This window comes from Podarcis vaucheri (genome assembly GCF_965113315.1).
Source record: "Podarcis vaucheri genome assembly, chromosome: 1".
NCBI lineage: Eukaryota > Metazoa > Chordata > Lepidosauria > Squamata > Lacertidae > Podarcis > Podarcis vaucheri.
This window is the reverse complement of record NC_138759.1, coordinates 82,225,923-82,246,622: the sequence shown is the minus strand read 5'-3', so window position 1 is coordinate 82,246,622 and position 20,700 is coordinate 82,225,923. Positions and strand designations below refer to the sequence as shown.

The window sequence follows — 20,700 nt, the reverse complement described above, 5'->3', positions numbered from 1 at the left end:
AGCCAGAACCAAAATGTTTGAGAACTAAGCTGTTCAAAAACCAAGGTACGACTATATGGTAATTTTGTGCGTGCACTGAGCTTTTTATATGGGAAAGTACTGAAACATTCAGTCTCTCACCTATAGTTTGAAGTGATACAAGGGAAGGGACCTTGCTCAGTAGTAAAGTGAGCAAAATGGTCAATTACTGGCATTTCCCAGCTAGGGTTGGAAAAGCCTCCTGTCTGAAATCCTGGAGAACTGCTGCCCATCAGAGTAAATAATAGTCAGTTAGATCTGGTCTGGCTCAGTATGCGATGCTTTCCTTTGCAAGTTCAATATAGATTACATGAGTCAGTGGATGATAGGCTTCCAAAATGGGACTGTGCCCCTTTTCCCAACCCTGGAGGCTCTGCCCAGAGCCAGACTGGCTAATTGCTTGCTCTTCATTGGCCCGATTCCTCAAGTCAAGTCTTTCTAGCAAACCGCCACAGTCTGGCTACCTTATCAATGGCTGAGCCCTTGCTGTGCCTGCCCAGCAGCTCCACCTGCTGCTCACTCCAAACCTTTCTGCATTCAACCCTGTTTGCAATTTCTGTCCACCTCCAACCAAAAGCACAAGAGCATCAGGTTCTGTTCTTTTTGCAACATACCCCTTTGCATTTTCAAACCCGGCCCTGGGCTCCCTCCTCACCACTCACTCCTTCTTCCCCAGTTTCTTCACGCAGCCTGTGCAAGCTCCCACTCCCTCACTGCTGCTGCTGCTTGTCATTACTAGGAATATTCATGATTCACCTCAGAATGCACTTGTAGGGAACAACTAAATAAGGAGAAGAATGCATTGTACACTGAAGTAGCTACAAAAATGGATAAGGTCAAGATGGAGTGAATCAGGCTAGACCAAAAGCAATTTAGCCAACAGGAATTAATTCCAGACGGATGAAACAAACACTTGGGTCCTGACCACCCAGAACCAGGGCCTGTGCTGTCATTAGGCCAACTAGGCAACCACCTAGGGCACAGACCTGAGATGGGAGCAGTTCTGACCTTTTAATACAGATTAGTTTTTGTTATATCTTATAAATTTCTGATAGTATTTTATTTTTGTTTTCTATTTTGTACATAGTTTCTCAAAGCTCAAACTTACAGAAACTTACACGGGCTCAACAACATTGCAAAAGAGACTACAGTGGTGCCTCGCAAGACGAAAAGAATCCGTTCTGTGATTCTCTTCGTCTAGCGGTTTTTTCGTCTTGCAAAGCAAGCCCATTGACGGATTAGCGGATTAGCGCTATTAGCGGCTTTTAGCGGCTTATCGGATCAGCTGATAAGCGGCTTAGCGGCTTAGAAAAAGAGGGAGGAAAGGGAAAAAACCCGCAGGAACTCGCAAGACATTTTCGTCTTGCGAAGCAAGCCCATAGGGGATTCATTTTAGGAAGCACCTCCAAAACGGAAAACTCTTTCGTCTAGCGAGTTTTCCGTCTTGCGAGGCATTCGTCTTGCGGGGCACCACTGTAGTTGGCTTGGCAACCATATGACTTGAAAACATGAGACTTATGGTTTTGTTACATATGATTTTATTTTGGAGTTCTCTGTTTATTTTGGAGTTGTTTGTTGTAAAGAATGTATGTTGTGTGAATAAAATAATAAAGGATTTGAAAAAAGAAAAGGGGGGGGGACATGCTCAAGCTGCAACACTTGACCTGAAGTGACAACATTTGCAAAGGAAAAGGCATGCAAAGGGAGATTTTGATGTGCCCGAAATTGAAACTTTGAAAAGACTTGCATTTTTAACATCACAATTCACAAGACTATTCCAAATGATTGGTGTGCTAAAACATTTTCTTTTGTATTTGAGAAAGATAATCAAGGATTGTTGTATTACTTATTCTTGCAATTTAAAATAAGTTTAGCAGTTTTGCACTTTTCATTTTTTCTACAATACATCTGTTTTGTTGAAAATTGAAGTTAGCCATTGGGTGTGTGTGCAAGTAGTTACCTAGGGTGCAAAACAGCCTGGCACCGGCACTGTCCGGAACTATATATGCTGTGAATCTGTGAAACAGGTGGTGTCCCAAAAGGGCAAATATAGTGCAAACATATCATTGAGAGGCCAGACCAGAAGGAAAAGGAGGAGAGAGAGCTTGTATATTACAGAGGCCAGATTTACTTATTGTTATGGTAAGAATGATGACTGACTGTTACTTTGTCAGGCAAATTTCTAGAAAACAGTGCAGTCTCCATTGCTGATTCTCTCTTGTTTTTAAACTGAGGTGCCCACCAGAGTTTGTAAAGGGTATATTTGTGCATGGAAGTGAGAGACAGGCCAACAGACAGCAGTGGCAGGTGTATAAAACAAGCCTGAAGGAGGCCCCCAGCCGACTCTCAGGGCCTTGTATGATCAGTGGAAAGTTGGTCCTGGCAAGTATTAACCACTCTCAATTCCATCCTGATAATTGCCACCTGCCCAGATTTTAACTTGTCTGAATTAATTTTAAGATATATTTTAAATGATTGGTGTCTGTTTTTATGCATATTGTGTTGTTTTTATGCATATTGTGTTGTTTTTATGCATATTGTGTTGTTTTTATGATGTTAGCCGCTCTGAGCCTGGCCTCGGCCAGGGAGGGTGGGGTACAAATAAAAATTTATCATTATTATTATTATTAAGAAAGGAAAACTGGGATAGTAAAGTGGAGTAGGGGGGAACAAGTTTCCCTCTGGGGGAATCTTCAGTCTTGTGTGAGCTCCTGTTTGCCTCCACTTATCCTTTGCTCATATAAAGCAAATATTACAAAAACATCCAAAGGACTCTATCCAGCACTGTGCAAGAGGATTTCTGCTCACACAACAGAACTTCCTCTTCTCCCCCTGCAATTCCCCCCCCCAAAAAAAAAATATCTGCTGTGGAGGGTCTCCCAACCTTCTGGAGCAGGTTTTGAGGCTGCACAAATAGCTACAGGTGGCAGGAGAAGAAGGGGAAGTTCCACTGAACACACAGAAGTCTGTTACACAAACAGAACTGCAGTGTTAGATACAGTCCTTAATCTCTAGGGCTCCCTCATCAAAGTCAATTAACACAGCAGTGCAGGCCATAGAACTTTCTGCTGTTCTGTGAATAGGGGAATGCATAATAACATTGGTTGTTGTTGGAGTAAGACACATACTGGAAATAAGGTGATTGCTAGCAACCAGCATACTTTGCTATGAAGTTTCTTTCTTTGGCAAGCAAGCAAGTTTAATGGATGAAAGGAATGTCTCAGACAAAGGGAGCCTTTTGAAATACTACCATGTACCTAAGTACTGTAATCAAAGAACATGGGCTTGAATGGAGCTACTGTGAATAGAGATTTAGGTGAATTCTTTCATGAATAATCTAACCACTAACAAAACAGGAATTTTTTTAATAGGGTCTTTTTTTGGTCAAGGGGAAGCAAAAGGAAATGATGAATAAGCCACTTAAGATAAAAAAATGAGACTACAGTGGTACCTCAGGTTAAGTACTTAATTCGTTCCGGAGGTCCGTACTTAACCTGAAACTGTTCTTAACCTGAAGCACCACTTTAGCTAATGGGCCTCCTGCTGCTGCCGTGCCGCCAAAGCACAATTTCTGTTCTCATCCTGAAGCAAAGTTCTTAACCTGAAGCACTATTTCTGGGTTAGCGGAGTCTGTAACCTGAAGCGTATGTAACCTGAAGTGTATATAACCTGAGGTACCACAGTATGTCAACAATCGTATTTATATTTACTTCCCCTGGAAAAACAGTAAAAATCCTGAGATAGAAATGTCATACTGAGATTCACAGCTGACAGCCTGCCAAGCAGCAAATATGTTTTAATGTTGGAGAGGAAAAGGGAGCTGCTATCACACACTGGTGTCAGGGAAGACTGTAAGAGTCCTCTAGTAATACAGAATGTGAACACTGAAAAGGGCATAAGATGTCTGTCACTGAGAGATGAATGGGTGGACATTCCATCGCCACTTATTGGTGTACTGAACCATCAGTCTGCCAGGCTTAAATTTTGATTGGGAAAGGAGTTGGTTGCAGTGAATAAAAAGCCACACTTATAGAATCATAGAATCCTAGAGTTGGAAGAGACCACAAGGGCCATCGAGTCCAACCCCCTGCCAAGCAGGAAACACCATCAGAGCACTCCTGACATATGGTTGTCAAGCCTCTGCTTAAAGACCTCCAAAAAAGGAGACTCCACCACACTCCTTGGCAGCAAATTCCACTGTTGAACAGCTCTTACTGTCAGGAAGTTCTTCCTAATGTTTAGGTGGAATCTTCTTTCTTGTAGTTTGGATCCATTGCTCCGTGTCCACTTCTCTGGAGCAGCAGAAAACAACCTTTCTCCCTCCTCTATGTGACATCCTTTTATATATTTGAACATGGCTATCATATCACCCCTTAACCTCCTCTTCTCCAGGCTAAACATGCCCAGCTCCCTTAGCCGTTCCTCATAAGGCATCGTTTCCAGGCCTTTGACCATTTTGGTTGCCCTCCTCTGGACACGTTCCAGTTTGTCAGTGTCCTTCTTGAACTGTGGTGCCCAGAACTGGACACAGTACTCCAGATGAGGTCTGACCAGAGCAGAATACAGTGGCACTATTACTTCCCTTGATCTAGATGCTATACTCCTATTGATGCAGCCCAGAATTGCATTGGCTTTTTTAGCTGCCGCGTCACACTGTTGGCTCATGTCAAGTTTGTGGTCAACCAAGACTCTTAGATCCTTTTCACATGTACTGCTCTCAAGCCAGGTGTCACCCATCTTGTATTTGTGCCTCTCATTTTTTTTGCCCAAGTGCAATACTTTACATTTCTCCCTGTTAAAATTCATCTTGTTTGTTTTGGCCCAGTTCTCTAATCTGTCAAGGTCGTTTTGAAGTGTGATCCTGTCCTCTGGGGTGTTAGCCACCCCTCCCAGTTTGGTGTCATCTGCAAATTTGATCAGGATGCCCTTGAGTCCATCATCCAAGTCGTTGATAAAGATGTTGAATAAGACCGGGCCCAAGACAGAACCCTGTGGCACCCCACTAGTCACTCTTCTCCAGGATGAAGAGGAACCATTGATGAGCACCCTTTGGGTTATATATCAGAGAATACTAAAAAGAGAAAGTTTGGGGTCAAGGGGATTTGTCAAGAAGAAGCTAAAGCAAAGCTGCACTGGAAAATCTGAAAGGGGTCAAAGGGGACAGCAGAGGGACAACTTAGCTTAGACTGTCCAAAGGATAGCAAAAGAATTCATGTAGGTAGAAACTCATGAGGAAAGACCTGGAAGAAGAGAAAGACTTCTGAAGTGGCACTTCAAGAGAGTCGGTGTACGATCGATATAAGAAGGTGAGCTCAAGAAGCTGTGATGTCTTCAGAGAGTGCCAGCTTGTAAACCTCTTCTGTTCTGAACCTTTGTCAGTCTGGTCCTGACCAGAAGAAAGGCTTCAGTTCAATAACATCCAAACAAAACAGTGAGTTCGAACTGTGGACAAGTTAACAGAAGGCAGGGATAGGAAATCTGTAGCCCTCCAAATGTTGTTGGACTCCAACTTCCATTATCTCAGATTATGGGCCAAGTTCGCTGGGGCTGATGGAAGTTGCAGAGGAGGGGGCTGGCAATTTAAATGAAGTTAGCCCTGTTAGTTAGGGAAGCAACCTAGTTCAAGATGATTTCCAACTCCTTAGGTTATAGTATCAATTAAGCAAATACTGAACGAAGCCTATTCGAATATAGTCCAACCATTAATACTTGTCCTAAGTTTTTTTTTTTAAAATGAATAAGTTTTAGTACATTGGTTCAATTTATGTCTCAAGCCTAAAACCTATCCCAGCTACTAGGAAAAGAAAGGAAAATACAGTACGTATGTTTTTACCAGGAATGGTTGATGGCAATAGAAGATAAGGAACAAAATGAACAGGCTGGTTTATAACATGTGGTACTACATTTTTATAAATAGTTAAAACTTCCCCAGGGAGTTAAATAGTGGTTTGATTCAAAAGGCTCTTCACAGCACAGGTTGTATTGTTGTATTATTGTATTGCAGATTTCATACAAAAAAGAAGGATTTTTTAAATAAGAGATCCACGAATCATCAGATTTCTCAGGACTTTTGTTTACTTGAAACCAGCTGCGGAAGATTTCAGTTTTGACTTGAACAGAACTGGTGGAAGGCAGCATGTTCTTAAACCTTCCTCCCAGTGGCGTAGCGTGGGGGTGCAGGGGGGCCAGCCGCACCGGGCGCAACATCTGGGGGGGGGGCGCTCGCACTCTCAGCTCTCTGCCTCTACCTGGCTCACTCACTCTCACTGCAGTGCTGGCTGTGCGAATCCGATCCGAGCTGCCGGGTCGCCGCCCACTGTGGAGGGGGGGTGCCAGGTGTGCGGTGCGGTGCGGAGAGAGAGCGAGGGACTATCTGGGGGAGGGACAGTGCAGCGGCCGCCCAGCGCAGCGCTGAGCGCGGGAGAGAACCACACCAGACCAGACCAGGCAGCAGCAAGAAGAAGCTGGCAGCGGCGGCAGGTTAGGGGTTAGGGGGCGCAAATTACTTGCCTTGCCCCGGGTTAGGGGGCGCAAATTACTTGCCTTGCCCCGGGTGCTGACAACCCACGCTACGCCACTGCTTCCTCCTCATGTTATTTCCCCAGTCTAACCCAATCGTGCAACCCAAAGTTGTGGTTAAACTCTGGAGGCAGGGAGAGAAAAATAAAGGATGGTACAGGTACCCAGAATCAGAGCTGCAATACTTGAATCCTAGAAACAGTAGAGGAGAGCTTTCCAAACTATTCATGTTTGGTGACACACTTTTTTAGACATGCATCATCTTGCAACACAGTAATTCAGTTTTACTAGCAAACTGGAGGTTAAACTAACCCTTTTCCAGCCCCAGGAGTAGTCGTGCAACACACCTGCACACTGCAGGCAACACACTAACCTGTCGTGACACAGTTTGGAAAGCTCTGCAGTAGAGTTATGCAATGGACAATGTATCATGTACTCTTCAAAATGTATCAGCCAGATACTGATTGCTATTGCTTTCATTAGATTTGTAAGAGTATTTATACAGTGGTACCTTAGGTTACATACGCTTCAGGTTACAGACTCCGCTAACCCAGAAATATTAACTCGGGTTAAGAACTTTGCTTCAGGATGAGAACAGAAATCGTGCTCCGGCGGCACGGCAGCAGCGGGAGGCCCCATTAGCTAAGGTGGTGCTTCAGGTTAAGAACAGTTTCAGGTTAAGTACGGACCTCCGGAATGAATTAAGTACTTAACCTGAGGTACCACTGTATTAACATTTTATTTCACTAAGAGCTTCCTACCAGTAAAATAACAGAGAATTGTGTTTGGCATGAGTTCGGTTTTAAGTGGCAGATGATTTTCATAATTTTGCCCAGCACAGGTTATTATGAAAAATCTTACCTGGTCTACTTTTATTTTTAAAATATTCCAAAAAGCCACCATTCAAATGAAATTGAGTAGAAACTTCTGAATCGTAACAAGGGGGTCAAATAAAAGTCAGTCAACCTTTCAAATTGCAATAACACTTAACCAGGATTAACTTATTTGCTCAAGGCTTAGCAGAATCTCTTCTGCCTCAAGTCCAGAACTTGTTTCCCAATGCAGAAACAAATATATACTTCTGAGTCAATATACTTAGAAACAGGCCATAAATCTGGTAATGATTGCAAAACTGTGAACCTTTCAAAACAATATAATGCTAGAGCATGCATATTGTTGTTGTTTAGTCGTGTCTGACTCTTTGTGACCCCATGGACCAGAGGACGCCAGGCACTCCTGTATTTAAGAGCATGCATATAACTTCTTTAAAAATACGTAATGTCACTTTGGCTGTGGAATGTCTATAAACTTTTTCTAATCTCTCCCTAACATTTGGACCTCATTCTGCCTTGATTCAATTAAATTTAAGCAAGGAATCTGCTTTACCCAGGCCTTTCCCACAATACCAAAAAAAAGCACAGAGACACTAATCTAATTTCAATGTATATACCTTCACATGCTTCTCATTCCCCTGCCATTTCCAAAATATTTCAAGACTCACCTCTACAGAGAGTTTCTTTCCCAGTGCAAAAAGCAAAGGATGCATATTGAGATCAGGGTCCTTGCGGAAACAGTTAGGTTTAGCATGGTGCTGGAAATGCCAGTGATTCCACCAGCTAGCTGGTGCCCCCTGAAGAGAGAAATAAATAAGAGGTCTAAACTAGAATCTTTATACTCTGCCCCAAATAAATCCCAGCTCCGTTACTCACCTTCAGGTGTCCAATCACAAATTTGTGAACCCAGTGGTTCCACTTAGATTTGCCAAAGACCGAAAGGTGTCCCAAATCATGCTGCAGCCAGCCAGCTTGCGCCTGGAAAACATCAGTACAAACACAATGCCACAATGTAAAATGCATGCAGTGTTTTATAGCATAGTAGCAACAGAAAGGGGAAAGGACCCCTCTCCACCCAAGCGAGTTTTACTGACTGAAATTTGTCAATGAAGGGAAAAGAGAAGGCTGGGAGAGGTCAGGACAATATGGAGAGAAAGTACAGTTAATATGCATATGAACCGACCCAGACTCTGTGTAACGATCATCAGAGGCCTCTTTCATGAGACGTCTGGAGGTTGACAACACGAGAACGGGCCTTCTCTGTGATGGCTCCCAGTTTGTGGAATGCACTCCCCAGGGAGGCTCACCTAGTGTCTTCATTACATATATTTAGGTGCCAGGCTAAAACATCTCTCTATAACCAGGCATTTGGTTGATTAACATTCTTTGACCCTTTAAATGCGTTTGTGGGAGGGGGGATAATTGGTTTGTTTTTGTTGTATTATGTTTTTTTGTCTTCTCATTTTTTGTTTTTTTTGTTGTGAATTACCCTGTGATCTTCAGCTGAAAGGCACTAAACATTTTCTAAAGCAACAACAACATGCATAGACTTTGTTGTGAAAGGAGATGAAGGCAGAGGAATTAATCCCAAAGCTTGATGGAGTGATTTCAAAGAAGAGAGTGAGATAGCACTCCCAAGGTGCTTTAAGGAGTTCCTAGCTTAAGCAGAGCATGGGTGAGTGGAAATAATTGTTTGAGGGTAGGAAACCTCTGGGCAGCCATGGGTGGTAAGCTGGAGAAGCAATGGTTACAAGAATCCAGGAGGAAAATAGGCACTTTCTAGAAGTATCTTGCCTCCTCTTGTGCAGCCTAATGTAGCTAAAACTGTAGTCAATCCTGCCCCACCACCTGTCCTGTTGTACCCTGTTGTATTTGATCTGTGGGTTACCTGTACAGTGCCAAGCAGCAATCCAGAGAAGAGGAAAGGCACCAAGGATGGTCCAAAGTACCAGAGGTTGAGCCAAGCTGCCACATCCAGCAGCAAGATGTGCATGAGGTACAGGAAGAAAAAGAGGCGGTTGGGATCCAGAAGTCCCATCTTCTCAACGGTAGCACGGAGCTCACGAAAATCATCTACGTGCAGTTTCTGTGGAGAGAGACCACATTGCAGTTTTCTCTCCTCTGAAAGGGGACCTCACCCAGCCTCCTACAGAGAGCATGCTGAAGTCCAGCTTTTCTATCTCTAGAACCATCCCAGGTGAGCCTATTGTTAGAACCTAGATAGTCTTACAATTCATTTTAAAATGCACACATAAACAGTTATAAACAAAAAGACTTAGAAAGGTCATTGTAGTATAGATTCTGTCTACATATGTGCTAATGTATACTTTTTCTAAAAATCATAATACAGTAGGGTACTGGTGCTGAACCATTCTTCTGAGGGCCATTCAGTATTCAGCATATTATATTCTCACACTTAACGACCATGTTAAAAACAAGTTCTTAACAACAAAAGATATCGAGGCAGAACCTCAAAACTGTGCTGTGGTATAGAAAACTTTAGTAAAGCATATGAAATGCGCAATGTGTTTCAAGACAGGTGTTCTTCAAAGTCAAAGGAATACAATGAAGTATGATACTTCATGCAGTGAGACACGGCGCTTTTTAAAATTATGCCCAAATAAGGTATCAAGCTCTATTTCTTTACCCATGAAGAAGGTATGTTCTAAAAAATTGTTACGTATCTCTGGACATTTCATACTTCTTATTATAATTTATTAAACTGTATTTCATTACCATTTTGATAGTAGTAGCTTTGCCAGTAGTGTTTCTTTTTCTTTCTTGTGTTCTGGCAGTGCCCTCATCTTTCTTCAACTGAAAACTAGTTCTTGCTTCTCTCACCCCCAACTAGATCCTTTTTCTGTATTTCTTGTTTTGATAGGCCACCCAGATACCTTTCCACTGGCTTCACTGATCTTGCTTGACTTCAAGCCCATGAGCTGTATTCAATGAGATAGTTGCACATGCACAACTATGTGACTTCCACATTCCCCCCAATACCATCCTTAAATCTGTTCCAGAGGGATGGAGGATCTCCCGGAACAGATTTAGAAGACATACATAGGGAAGAAATGGGGAGAATCGTCTATTGCAGAAGGAGAAATTTGCCTGTTCTAGGTGGGGTTGCCCTCACCTCAACAGAGTCAGTGTGTAACTTGAGAGCACTCATGGATTCTAAGGAGTGCTAATTCACAGATGCAGCTGGTTCACCAGCTATGATTGTTTCTGGATCAGGATAGCCTGGCCACTCTTACCCATGGATTACTGTAATGCGCTCAATGTGGATCAAAAGCTACAGCTAGTGTAGAATGCTGCAGCCTGGCTGCTATACAGCAATCATAGACAGAATCATATAACATCAGTGCTTAAGGGAATTCACAGCCTTCTTACATACTGGTGGTACCACCAATGGTTATTGCCTCTTTGGTGGCAACATGTGGCAGGGTCTCCTCTGTGGTGGAACTACAACCATGAGACATTATCCCATTGCAGATACCATTGGTTCCCTCTTTCAGTTCCATCTGATGACACATATTTTTATAAGGGGGCAAACTGAGACTTTAAAGCTATATATAATATATGGAGTTCTAGTGACTGACCATCAGTCTCACCAGTCCAATATGTCCTATGATGTTTTAAGATTTTAAGTATTTTTAATACCATGTAAGGTTCTAGATATTGTAGTATACCGACCTGCAATTATTAGATGGGTGGTCTCAAAATAAATCACCACCACCAACAATAATAGTAATGATATTACTACATTTTTTTTTAAAAGGAAACTTACATTTTTGCTGGGTTCAAAGCTGGGCTGATCTGCTGCAAGCTCCCCAATGAGCAAGGGCTTCATGTACTTTCTTACTAGAGTCTTGTCCAGGTGGAATGCTGTGAAGGGATCCTGAAAAACCACAGTGGAATGAAGTGAGTAAACTAGTTGTGCTTCAAGAACGGAGAATTTAAATGTTAATTTAAATAATGTCAAGAAATAGGCATGATGCTATTGGCATCCCTAGGTCAATGTGGGGAAATCTAGCTAGTGAAGCTTGCTGGTCCCATTCTGCACTTCCTAAAATATACTTTCCAATCCAAAATGGCCACATTGTTCCATTAACTTTTTCCTTGAATTAGTAAAGTGTTTCAGTGTGGGAATATATCATCATTTCCTCTAGAGGCCTTACAGTTGTTGCTGAACTCTAATTATCAGCCCAGTCATGACAGGAGTTGTAGTCCAACATCTGGAAGGCCACAAGTTCCCCATCCCTGCTCTAAACAGAGACCTGTCAGTCATATCCTGACTATTTTCTCTTAGCCAAATAATGTTCTTTTGTCTCCTCTTCCAAAAAGCCTCTTTCACCTTCTGACTTGAGTTTCTCTAAAGGCTGCAGCTACACATTCTGGCACATGTGGCATTGGCACAGATACTGATGGTCCTTCGACTGATTTCTAGCCAGGACACTGGTTTCCTTGTTCCTGTGCTTTTATTTTTATTTGAGGCATTTGTTCCCAAGACTTTCTGAAGGGCTTCAAGAAAACAACTAAAAGTCCTGGGTAACAGTTATTCCTTCTGGTCACTAGGTGCCGCTCTGGAAATGTGTTTGCATTTATAAACCAGACACTTACCTTTGCCTCCCTGAGAACTGCATTTACAGCTTTCTGCTTTCAAACAATGCCCACATCATTCCCAAGGCATTTAAGATTTTGTATTTGTGGGGTAGGTGAAAAAGAAGATATTCCCCATTATATACTCCATTGTCAGCTCTATCAAAACCCCAGAGAGATATTTTTGGAACAGATGTTGGACAGAACCCTGAAGTGAAAACATGTTGGCTATTATGTGACTGCGACCCACTTGTCACATATGAAACAGCCTTATTTGCAAAAGCCCCTAAAAGGTATCTGTGCTGGCTACATAAAAGACAATTCTGTAGATTGTGCAGGGATTCATTAATTTGATTTAATGTAAATGGATGTATATTTCTGGATCTCTTTTAATAGGTTTTATTTGATTTGCTGCACCTGTAACTGGATTTGTGATGGCTTTTAGTCAAATACAATAAATGACTGGTTGATGTCTGCCAACCATTCATTCAGTCCCTGAGTGTTATAAACAGGACAAAGCTGGGAACAGGGTTGTGTAGAAATACCAGCAAATAACCCTTATGTTTTATAAGAACGTGTGAATTTTCCTGGCTGTTACTGAAAGGCCTCCCAACCCCAATCTAATATTGATTCAGATACATATAAGAAGGCAGAGCAAAACTTCTGCAACCTCACATTCCTCTCCATGTGCTATTTAGCTTGTCTGTATAAGGCAGAGTGAGGCAGCCACCTCAGGCAGCAAATGCTGAGGAGTAGGTAAAGCTGTGTGTACCACCTGGCCTGCCCTGTGTCACCTAAACAAGCCTGTGCTCTCAAGTCAGTCTGATAATTAGGTGCACAACCTGACCAAGGAGCCCTAGGTGGCGTATACAGTTTTCCACTCCCCTCACAGCAATCCACTGAGTTTCAGGCTGAGTAAGAATTTGAACCCTGGTCTGACACACTATCCCCTACACCGCAATGTCCAGGGAAGGCGTGCGCTTCCCCCCAAAGAAACAGCTTTGTAGACAGGGGGTACTCCAGGCTTCTAACATCCCCCTTTTGAGGTAAAAGTGCTTACAGGGTTGGACTTTGGTCTTTCAAATGTCAGCAGTGCCATGTACAAAATTAAGCACCCCACCTGCCTCTCACCTTCCATTCTGCTCAATTCACTATGTCATAGTTGTGACACCCTGTGGCGCTCACTAGGCTCAGGGCCAGTTGGGGAGAACAGGCCACACTGCCCTAAATCTGCCTCAAATGCTCAAGAGGGTCTTTTTAGTTCAGCTGAAAGCATTATTGGAGGAAACAGATTATCTGGACCCATTCCAGTCTGTGCTCAGACCTGGGTTTGATGCATAATCCACTTTTCTTTATAGCATGTTTTAAACATGTTTTAAGCTGTTTTATTATTATTGTCATGTCTGCTGCCCTGGGCTCCTTTGGCAGGAAGGGCAGGATATAAATTGAATAAATAGTAACAACAACAACAACATATTTATATCACACTGACACAGTGTCAGTCACTCTTCTGTTCAAGTGGTGTGAGGACCTCAGGAAAGAAGCTGGTTTCTTCTTGTCTAATATAATGCCTCTGCTGTTGACACCCCTCAGACCGAAAATGTCCCCTTTCTAAAAAATCTCTGTATTGGCTTTTATTTTATCCTTCTTTTCCATGATACTGATCAACACATGCCATCCTTAATTTGTGTGCTTTTGGATGGTGCTGGCCCTTTAAGGCTGGCCAGGAAAGTGTTTTAAAATGCAGCTGATATAACTACTTCCAGTGTGTGAGAGAGAGAGAGAGAGAGAGAGAGAGAGAGAGAGAGATTGTATCCGCTGTTCCTAAGTTTATCTGAATCCTGGGAGTGGGGAACGGTATTTTCCTGTTAGTTTTCTCATTGGAAGGGGGAAAGGGGGTGGTTCGTAGGCTGATCTGTAGACGGTGGTACCATAAGATTCAGCCAATCCTCACAATGGCTGTTGTAAAAACCCGGCAGTAATGAAAAAGGGAGAGGAGGGAGGCGATAGAGAGGGACCTTGTAAATCACCTTCTCGGAACTGGAATAGTTAGCTGGGCAGCAGGAAGTAGAAGGGGAACATCTCATTTTCTTACATTTTTTAGATTTTGTGTGTGTGTGTGTGTGTGTGTGTGTGTGTGTGTATGACCTGTAACAGCTTTTTTTTTTTGCCAGATGAACAGTATTTCATCTTTGTTTCCAATTACACAGTGTTAAGCTTTCAGCATGTCCTCAAGGCTGCTAAATCCAGACTAAAATACATGGCTTATTCAGAGTCAATTCACACTGCCACGATCCACATTGCCAGATGCATTTTTTTGTGTCTGGATTGTGCTATGTACATGATGAGTCAGACAGCTGAACCATTCATCGTAAACACAAATTGCCATTTAGTATGCCACCACTATCATTTCTAAAAAGGCTAGAGTGGCTACACCACCGGTTGAAATCTGATTTTGTGAGAAGTGGTTCAGACAGAAACCTCACTGTAAGCACAAGACTATCTGAGTTCCATAAAAAGTACAGCCACGTAAATGCTACGTAAACTGGAGGTCCGTTAATCCAAGTTTCTGCTGTTCTGGGATCCCATCAGTGAAGTGAAGTAATGACTTAGGTTGAAATCAGAGGTTAGCCATGACTGCAATAAGTCTATGCTGTGGTTGGGTTTTAAACCCAGATCAAATACTTCTACATGGTTTTCCACTTCAGCTCTCCAAGTCAAAATACAAAGAATAGCAGCCAGCCCCACAAGGTGGTTATGAGGATGTGCAAGAAGAAAATGGCATTACTTGACTTGACACTTACAACTTAACTAACACACAATGCATGCAACAAAATCCTGATAGACTCATCTTCCTTTTAAACAGAAGCCATTTCTGGAGGAGAGCTGATGGGATAGGGCAGAAGGGCACAGAGACTATTTAACCTTTATCAAACCTACAGCTTCTCCACTTCCCCCAGTACAGTTCTCCCATGGAGTTACAAACAAGTTTGTGTAGATAAACAAGCACTTGGACTCTTAACAGGTATTTATTGTAACTATCACAGTTTAGTATGAAGTGTGAAATGTCCTGCAGATAAGCGAATGCTCCCCACTTCTCTCTCCACAGAAAGGTTTGGAAGCTCCCGTTTTTATGGTTAGCCATGGTTTGTTGCTGGTCCAAACCATGGTTAACTTTAATAAGGGTTGGTTTCAGGCAAATCAACGTCACGCCATAATTATCAAAGTTAAGTTTTTATTAATCATAATTCCAAGTCTGGATGGCGTGGTAAACTATGGTTATGCAAAGGGGGGCACATTAGGCTTGCTGTGGCTGATTCCTGGTTGCATATATGTCATGCTAAACTTAAATTTAGTACATGCAAACAGTGGGGCAGATTCACAATACCAGGTGTCACTGCCACTTGCCAGGAAGAAGGGTGAAGGTCAGTGTGGTGCAGACCCACCGGCAGGAGCGCCAGACTGACTCCACCGGTGTGCCTGCAGCACACCATTCTCCCCGCCACCTCCCCCCTCTCCACTGCCAGAAGGCTAGTGCTGTAGCTCCACCCCATCAGGAGAGCCACTTCTAATGTGAACACAAATAGAACACTGCATAGATGCCTAATAAGCAGGGCCAGCCCAAACACATTTTGCCGCCTGAAGCAAAGGATAATTTGCCACACACGTACACACCCAGGTACTGACTAGACTGGCAACTGAATCTTACTTCAATGCTTGCAACAGGATAGCATCCTCCAGTGCAACCAAGGGTAGCAGGATGGTTATGGGGGTGGATGACTGGCCTGGGGCACACATAGCTCTGGTCTCTAACAGAGGAAAATGTCCAAGAGAAATGGCTGGATGTGTGATGCTGCCCCACCAAGCCTCTGAGACCTAAGGCAATTGACTTGCTCTGCCTAATGGTAGAGTCAGCCCTAATAGGTTGCAGTCATCATTTTGAAAAGTTATCCTCATTCTCAAGTTGGTACTTGTACAAGACGGTACACATGGGAAATAAATGTATTGGGGAGAAACGGTCTGTCTAGCTCTCTCCCTGACCATGTTAGTTTTCTATGGGGGTTATTTGAACATGCTTTGGGAAGAAGAGTGAGGCATATAGACCAACAAATAGATAGACACAGTGCATACAGACAAACAAACTAGCAAAGCACACAGGCCAGTCACCATGCTTTCCTCTCTTCCAGAGTTCCTGCTCTCTCGCACAAATAGGCATATATTCATTCATAGCCTTCTCATTTTTGTACAAGTCCTACAAAAAGGATGGGGAGCCTGTGGTCCTCTAAACATTGCTGGACTCCCAACTCCACCCCAGACCACATGGCCTATGCTGCATAAAGCTGAAGAAGGCTGGGAGGCCAGCAACACCCAGAGGTCCACAGGTGATCTGTCCCTGCAGCATAGTGAATGTACGGCATGTTCTTACAACTAGAAAAGTGATCACTGTGAGACATGTGAAACAACAGTGTTTCTGAGCATGTGCAGAGTTATTTTTCTTTCTCTACCTCCAGTCAGAAAATGTAATGCACCTGCATCCCTCACCATATATACATGCGCATAGCTAGGATATTTGTTTGGGGGGGTGGACTTTGTTGGGCAGAACCGATGTGATTGGTCAGTTAGTTATTTCTTATGTTTAAGTATTCATCATTGCCTATGGCAACTCCTGTCCTTTTGAGTATAAAGCATAGCCTCTTCATGAAGAAACCCCTGCAGGATCTTTTGGGCCCTCGGTGTGGCTGAGTGGGCTCCAGATGTTGGAATCCGAAGCATGGCTTTGCACTGAATAGCTCAGTCGGTAGAGAATGAAACTCTTAATCTCAGGGGTTCGGGTTCGAACCCCACGTTGGGCAAAAGATTCCTGCATTGCAGGGGCTTGGACTAAATGACTTACGTGGTCCCTTCCAACTCTAGGATTCTAAGTCCCGGAGATTGCTTCCCAGTAAACACGTGTAGGATCGGGTCGCAACAATGATCACTTCTCCAGTAAAGCCCAAGCAAAACACCACACACATGCCGCCCTATCCAGTAACCTTATTCCTCCAGGCATCTCTCGCCCTCCAGCCCGGCCCCTGAAACATGATCTCCGCCCCCACCGCTCCCCGGCTTCGCTGCGTTGGGCATCCCCTCTGGCGCCCCCGCTCTCCTTCGGCCCCCTCACCGTGGCGTCCTGCCCCGCATAGTGGCTGATCACGCGGGAGCCCCCCGGGTGCCGCTTGTGGAACTGGCTGATGTTGTAGACTTTCCTGTCGATCACCAGCCACCGCTCCGGCGCCCTGCCCGATCGCAGCTGGATCTCGTCCCACGTGAAGAGCCGCGGGGCTGCCGCGGGGATCTCGGCCTTCGCCATCTCTGCCGGCGGCTGTCACGATGCCACAGTCACCGACCCCCGGGCGGCCGAAGCGCTTCTGCCCATCCAGCGGCGCCGAGCAGCCACCACCCCCGAGCGCCCAGCCAGCCGCGCGCTCCGCCCTGGACACGCCTCCCCGCGCCCTGCGCGCCAGGCTCGCGAGAGCCCATTGGCCGGCAGCTCTGCCGGCTCGCTTGGAGAAAGAGAGCTCCGGCTTTATTGTGCAGGAAATCCCTCGCGCGCATTGGACGCCCGCTCCCTCTCGCCGCTGCCTGTGCCCCGGCAGATGCCGGGCTGCGTAATCCCACGGCCTTTGTTCGTGCCGGTCCCGTTCCGGATGATATTTAGCAAACCTTTGCCTTTGCCAAGACGTTACATAAAAAATGACTGCGGGGGTGGGGGTGGGGGTGGTGCGCGCGCAAATGAGAACTGGTTGCTGTCTGGGTGGCTTCCAAGAAAGTCCATGGTGCTTCAGTAACTTCAATAATTAACTGTTTTATATCGCCTGGAAAACCCTGAAATCTCGCGCCACTCGGAGACTGGGGTGGAATGCAACAATACAATGTGCAGCACAGAATAAAAAAAATGCTAGCACAGTTGATCTGATGGCAAACCAATGTGCACCCACTGCAGCTGATCCAAATCTTACCTCCACCGATGCCCATTAAGTTTACCCTGCAATGCCTTTCTCTACCCTGCGGCCTGGACCAATCAATCTGTAAGGAAAGGGTCACACTTCAGACGGACAAAACTGAGCAGGAGGGAGTCAAGCAAGCACTGACCTTAGAGTGACATTGCTGGTTCTAACGCATCACCTGATTTTCAAAAAGACTATTATACACTTGCAAAATCTTCGGACTTCTTTCTCATTTCCTTGCAGCAGCCAATCTCTTTCTCTCTTGCAACAAACCAGTAGCTGCTATCTGCTGCATGACGCCCAATAACACTACTTTGCATAGACAGAAAATATATACCATCCACAGAGACAAAATGTTACATTTCGTTGACTTGCCAGCACCCCCTTATAGAAGGGGTGCCCAGCCTAGATGTCAGGTGCTAGTTGTCTAGTAGTCAGCCAGAATAAACAGTGCTTAAACTGGTGGGTAGAGGAGAAAATTGCACAGTGGCCTTGATTAGTAGGCAATCTAGAGCAGTTTGCTACTAGTCTTCTTTCTTTCTTTCTTTCTTTCTTTCTTTCTTTCTTTCTTTCTTATTGGCGATCACTCATAGCCAAGTAAGATTGTCTTCCATGAACACGGTCTTAACAGTGAGTCCGTAAGTAACTGTAGAGGCCAATTCTGGACCCACATGTCCTTCCACAGTGGGAACATAGTTGATAATGGTGAAGGTTTGCCAAATCTGCCTTCCTCTTAGCACGTTTCTCCAGCTCCTTGAAAGATTCCATCAACAGTGTCTCAAAAAAAATTTACATATCTTCCCGAACTAATGCCAGTGTACAGGAAGAAGCAAAGATCACCAGTGTCGAAGCAATGATTCTTCAACATCAACGTCATTGGACTGGTCATGTTGTTTGGCTGCCTGATTATCATCTTCCAAAGCAACTACTGTATTCCAAACTTTAAAATGGAAAGCATAATGCTAGTGGTCAACAAAATAAGTTTAAAGACTCTCTCAAGGCAATTTTTTAAAAATGTAGGATAAACACCGACAATTGGGGAACACTGGCCTGCGAGTGCTCCAATTGGAGAACAGCCTTTCCCAAAGGTGTAATGGATTTTGAAGACACTCGTAAGACTGGTCCAAAGAGTCAATTCTTTCACACTTAATATACACAGAGCTCCAAAGGACCTCACACAGCCAAGAATAAGGTCATTGTTATGAAAGCAACATAAGAAGAAAAAGCAGCTGCTACTATATGCTCACTGGCATCCAGCTGTGGCCATCTGCATTTACAGTGAGTTAATCTCTGGTGAAAGGTAATTAATAGAAACATAGTAGAACAGACTACTCAGTGAACTCTGCTATTCCAACAAAATGTCTGATTGCCTGATTGCCTTGTTATCTAGTCTGTTGCTCACACTTTTTCAGTTTCTATGTGAACAACTTCATCAATGTGACAAAATCTATAATCTGTTGCATGTAGCTGCACAGTACATTTTCTGAGCAATATCAGGATGAATGGCTGCTACAGACCATATATGTTTTGCCTTGTGACACATTCTGATTAAAACAAGCACAATACCATGATTAGCTATCTGGCTAGATGTGTGAACAAGCCTCAGAAAAACATCAGATTCCCATTACTATCATATCTCCAGCTTCAAATCCTGAGGTTCATACCTTCGTTTGTATTTGCCTGATCTCATTTGAACAACTGAATTCCCCGACTGCATTCATTCATTCATTCATTCATTTCTTCATTTCGCACTTTCCAACCCAAACGCCATTTATTTCATTGAAAAAGATGTGAGTTAAATCTCTCCTATTAAAATCAAAACTGTGGCTGAATGAGTGCCCACACATTTACTACACTGTGCAATGTTGTTGTTTTTAAAACTATTTTAAACGTTTATTTTTTTCTACACTTAGGAAAAGTTGACCCATCATGGGACTCCCATGGCTGCTTACAATAAAATGCTAAAAGCAGTAGAAGCTGACCTTGCTCACCAGGCTCACCTGGTTCGTAGCATTTCAGATTGATATATTTCAATCTGCTCCAGGTCTAATCAATTTTATCTTTGCCATTTGTTATTTATTTTCCATGTAACATAAAATGTAAAGGTAGTTGTGCTGGTGCTTTAGAAACATTCCAATGTCATTAAGGCTTCAACATCAGACAAAAATATTTCCTCCCTCTTCCCTTGTTCTGTTTACTATCTATGAAGAGTTCTGGAGAACTTAAAAGTTCACAACACTGTTCTGTTATATTTTGACTGGCCTAAGAAAGGAATTGGAATTAGTTTGTATATGTTTTAAATATGTATTATTGTTGAGCTCTTTTGTATATATTTTAGATTTCCTTTTATTCTTGTTGTAAGTTGTTTTGAGAATCTGGTTTCAGGGTGTCATAGAAATAGTTCCCATCCTTGATATGTAGGAAATAATTATCCATGTGGATGATGTGCACGTTGAAGTGAGGAAACTGTGACCCTCCACATATTGCTGATCTACAATTCCCATAAACCCTGACCATTGGCCATACTGACTGGGGCTGGTGGGAGTTTGAGGTAAAGAACATCAGGAGGACCAAAGGTTACCCACCTCTGTTTTACATGTTAGGAAAGACATGTAACTTTGAGGCAGAGATGTACAACTACCCAATACATATAGGTTACCCAATAAATATGGTGAGAAAGGACAACGCAAAGGAAAGTGGGAGGTCAGAGAATTTACTTGAAGTGGAAAGGGGGGGAAACAAGC

General features: G+C 43.6%; 1 protein-coding gene across 1 annotated transcript in view; it reads right to left on the bottom strand.

Moving 5' to 3' along the window:
• LOC309531653 (acyl-CoA (8-3)-desaturase-like) overlaps positions 1-17,429 on the bottom strand; it is a 28,793-nt gene extending 11,364 nt beyond the window's left edge. The window contains exons 1-5 of the mRNA XM_082221264.1: positions 17,131-17,429; positions 11,158-11,268; positions 9,259-9,456; positions 8,247-8,348; positions 8,039-8,167 (exon numbers count right to left, since the gene is read on the bottom strand). Of these exons, the coding sequence (XP_082077390.1) occupies positions 8,039-8,167; positions 8,247-8,348; positions 9,259-9,456; positions 11,158-11,268; positions 17,131-17,319 (729 nt within the window). The 5' untranslated portion in view covers positions 17,320-17,429. The remainder of the gene's footprint in view (positions 1-8,038; positions 8,168-8,246; positions 8,349-9,258; positions 9,457-11,157; positions 11,269-17,130) is intronic.
• Positions 17,430-20,700: the final 3,271 nt, after the last annotated feature.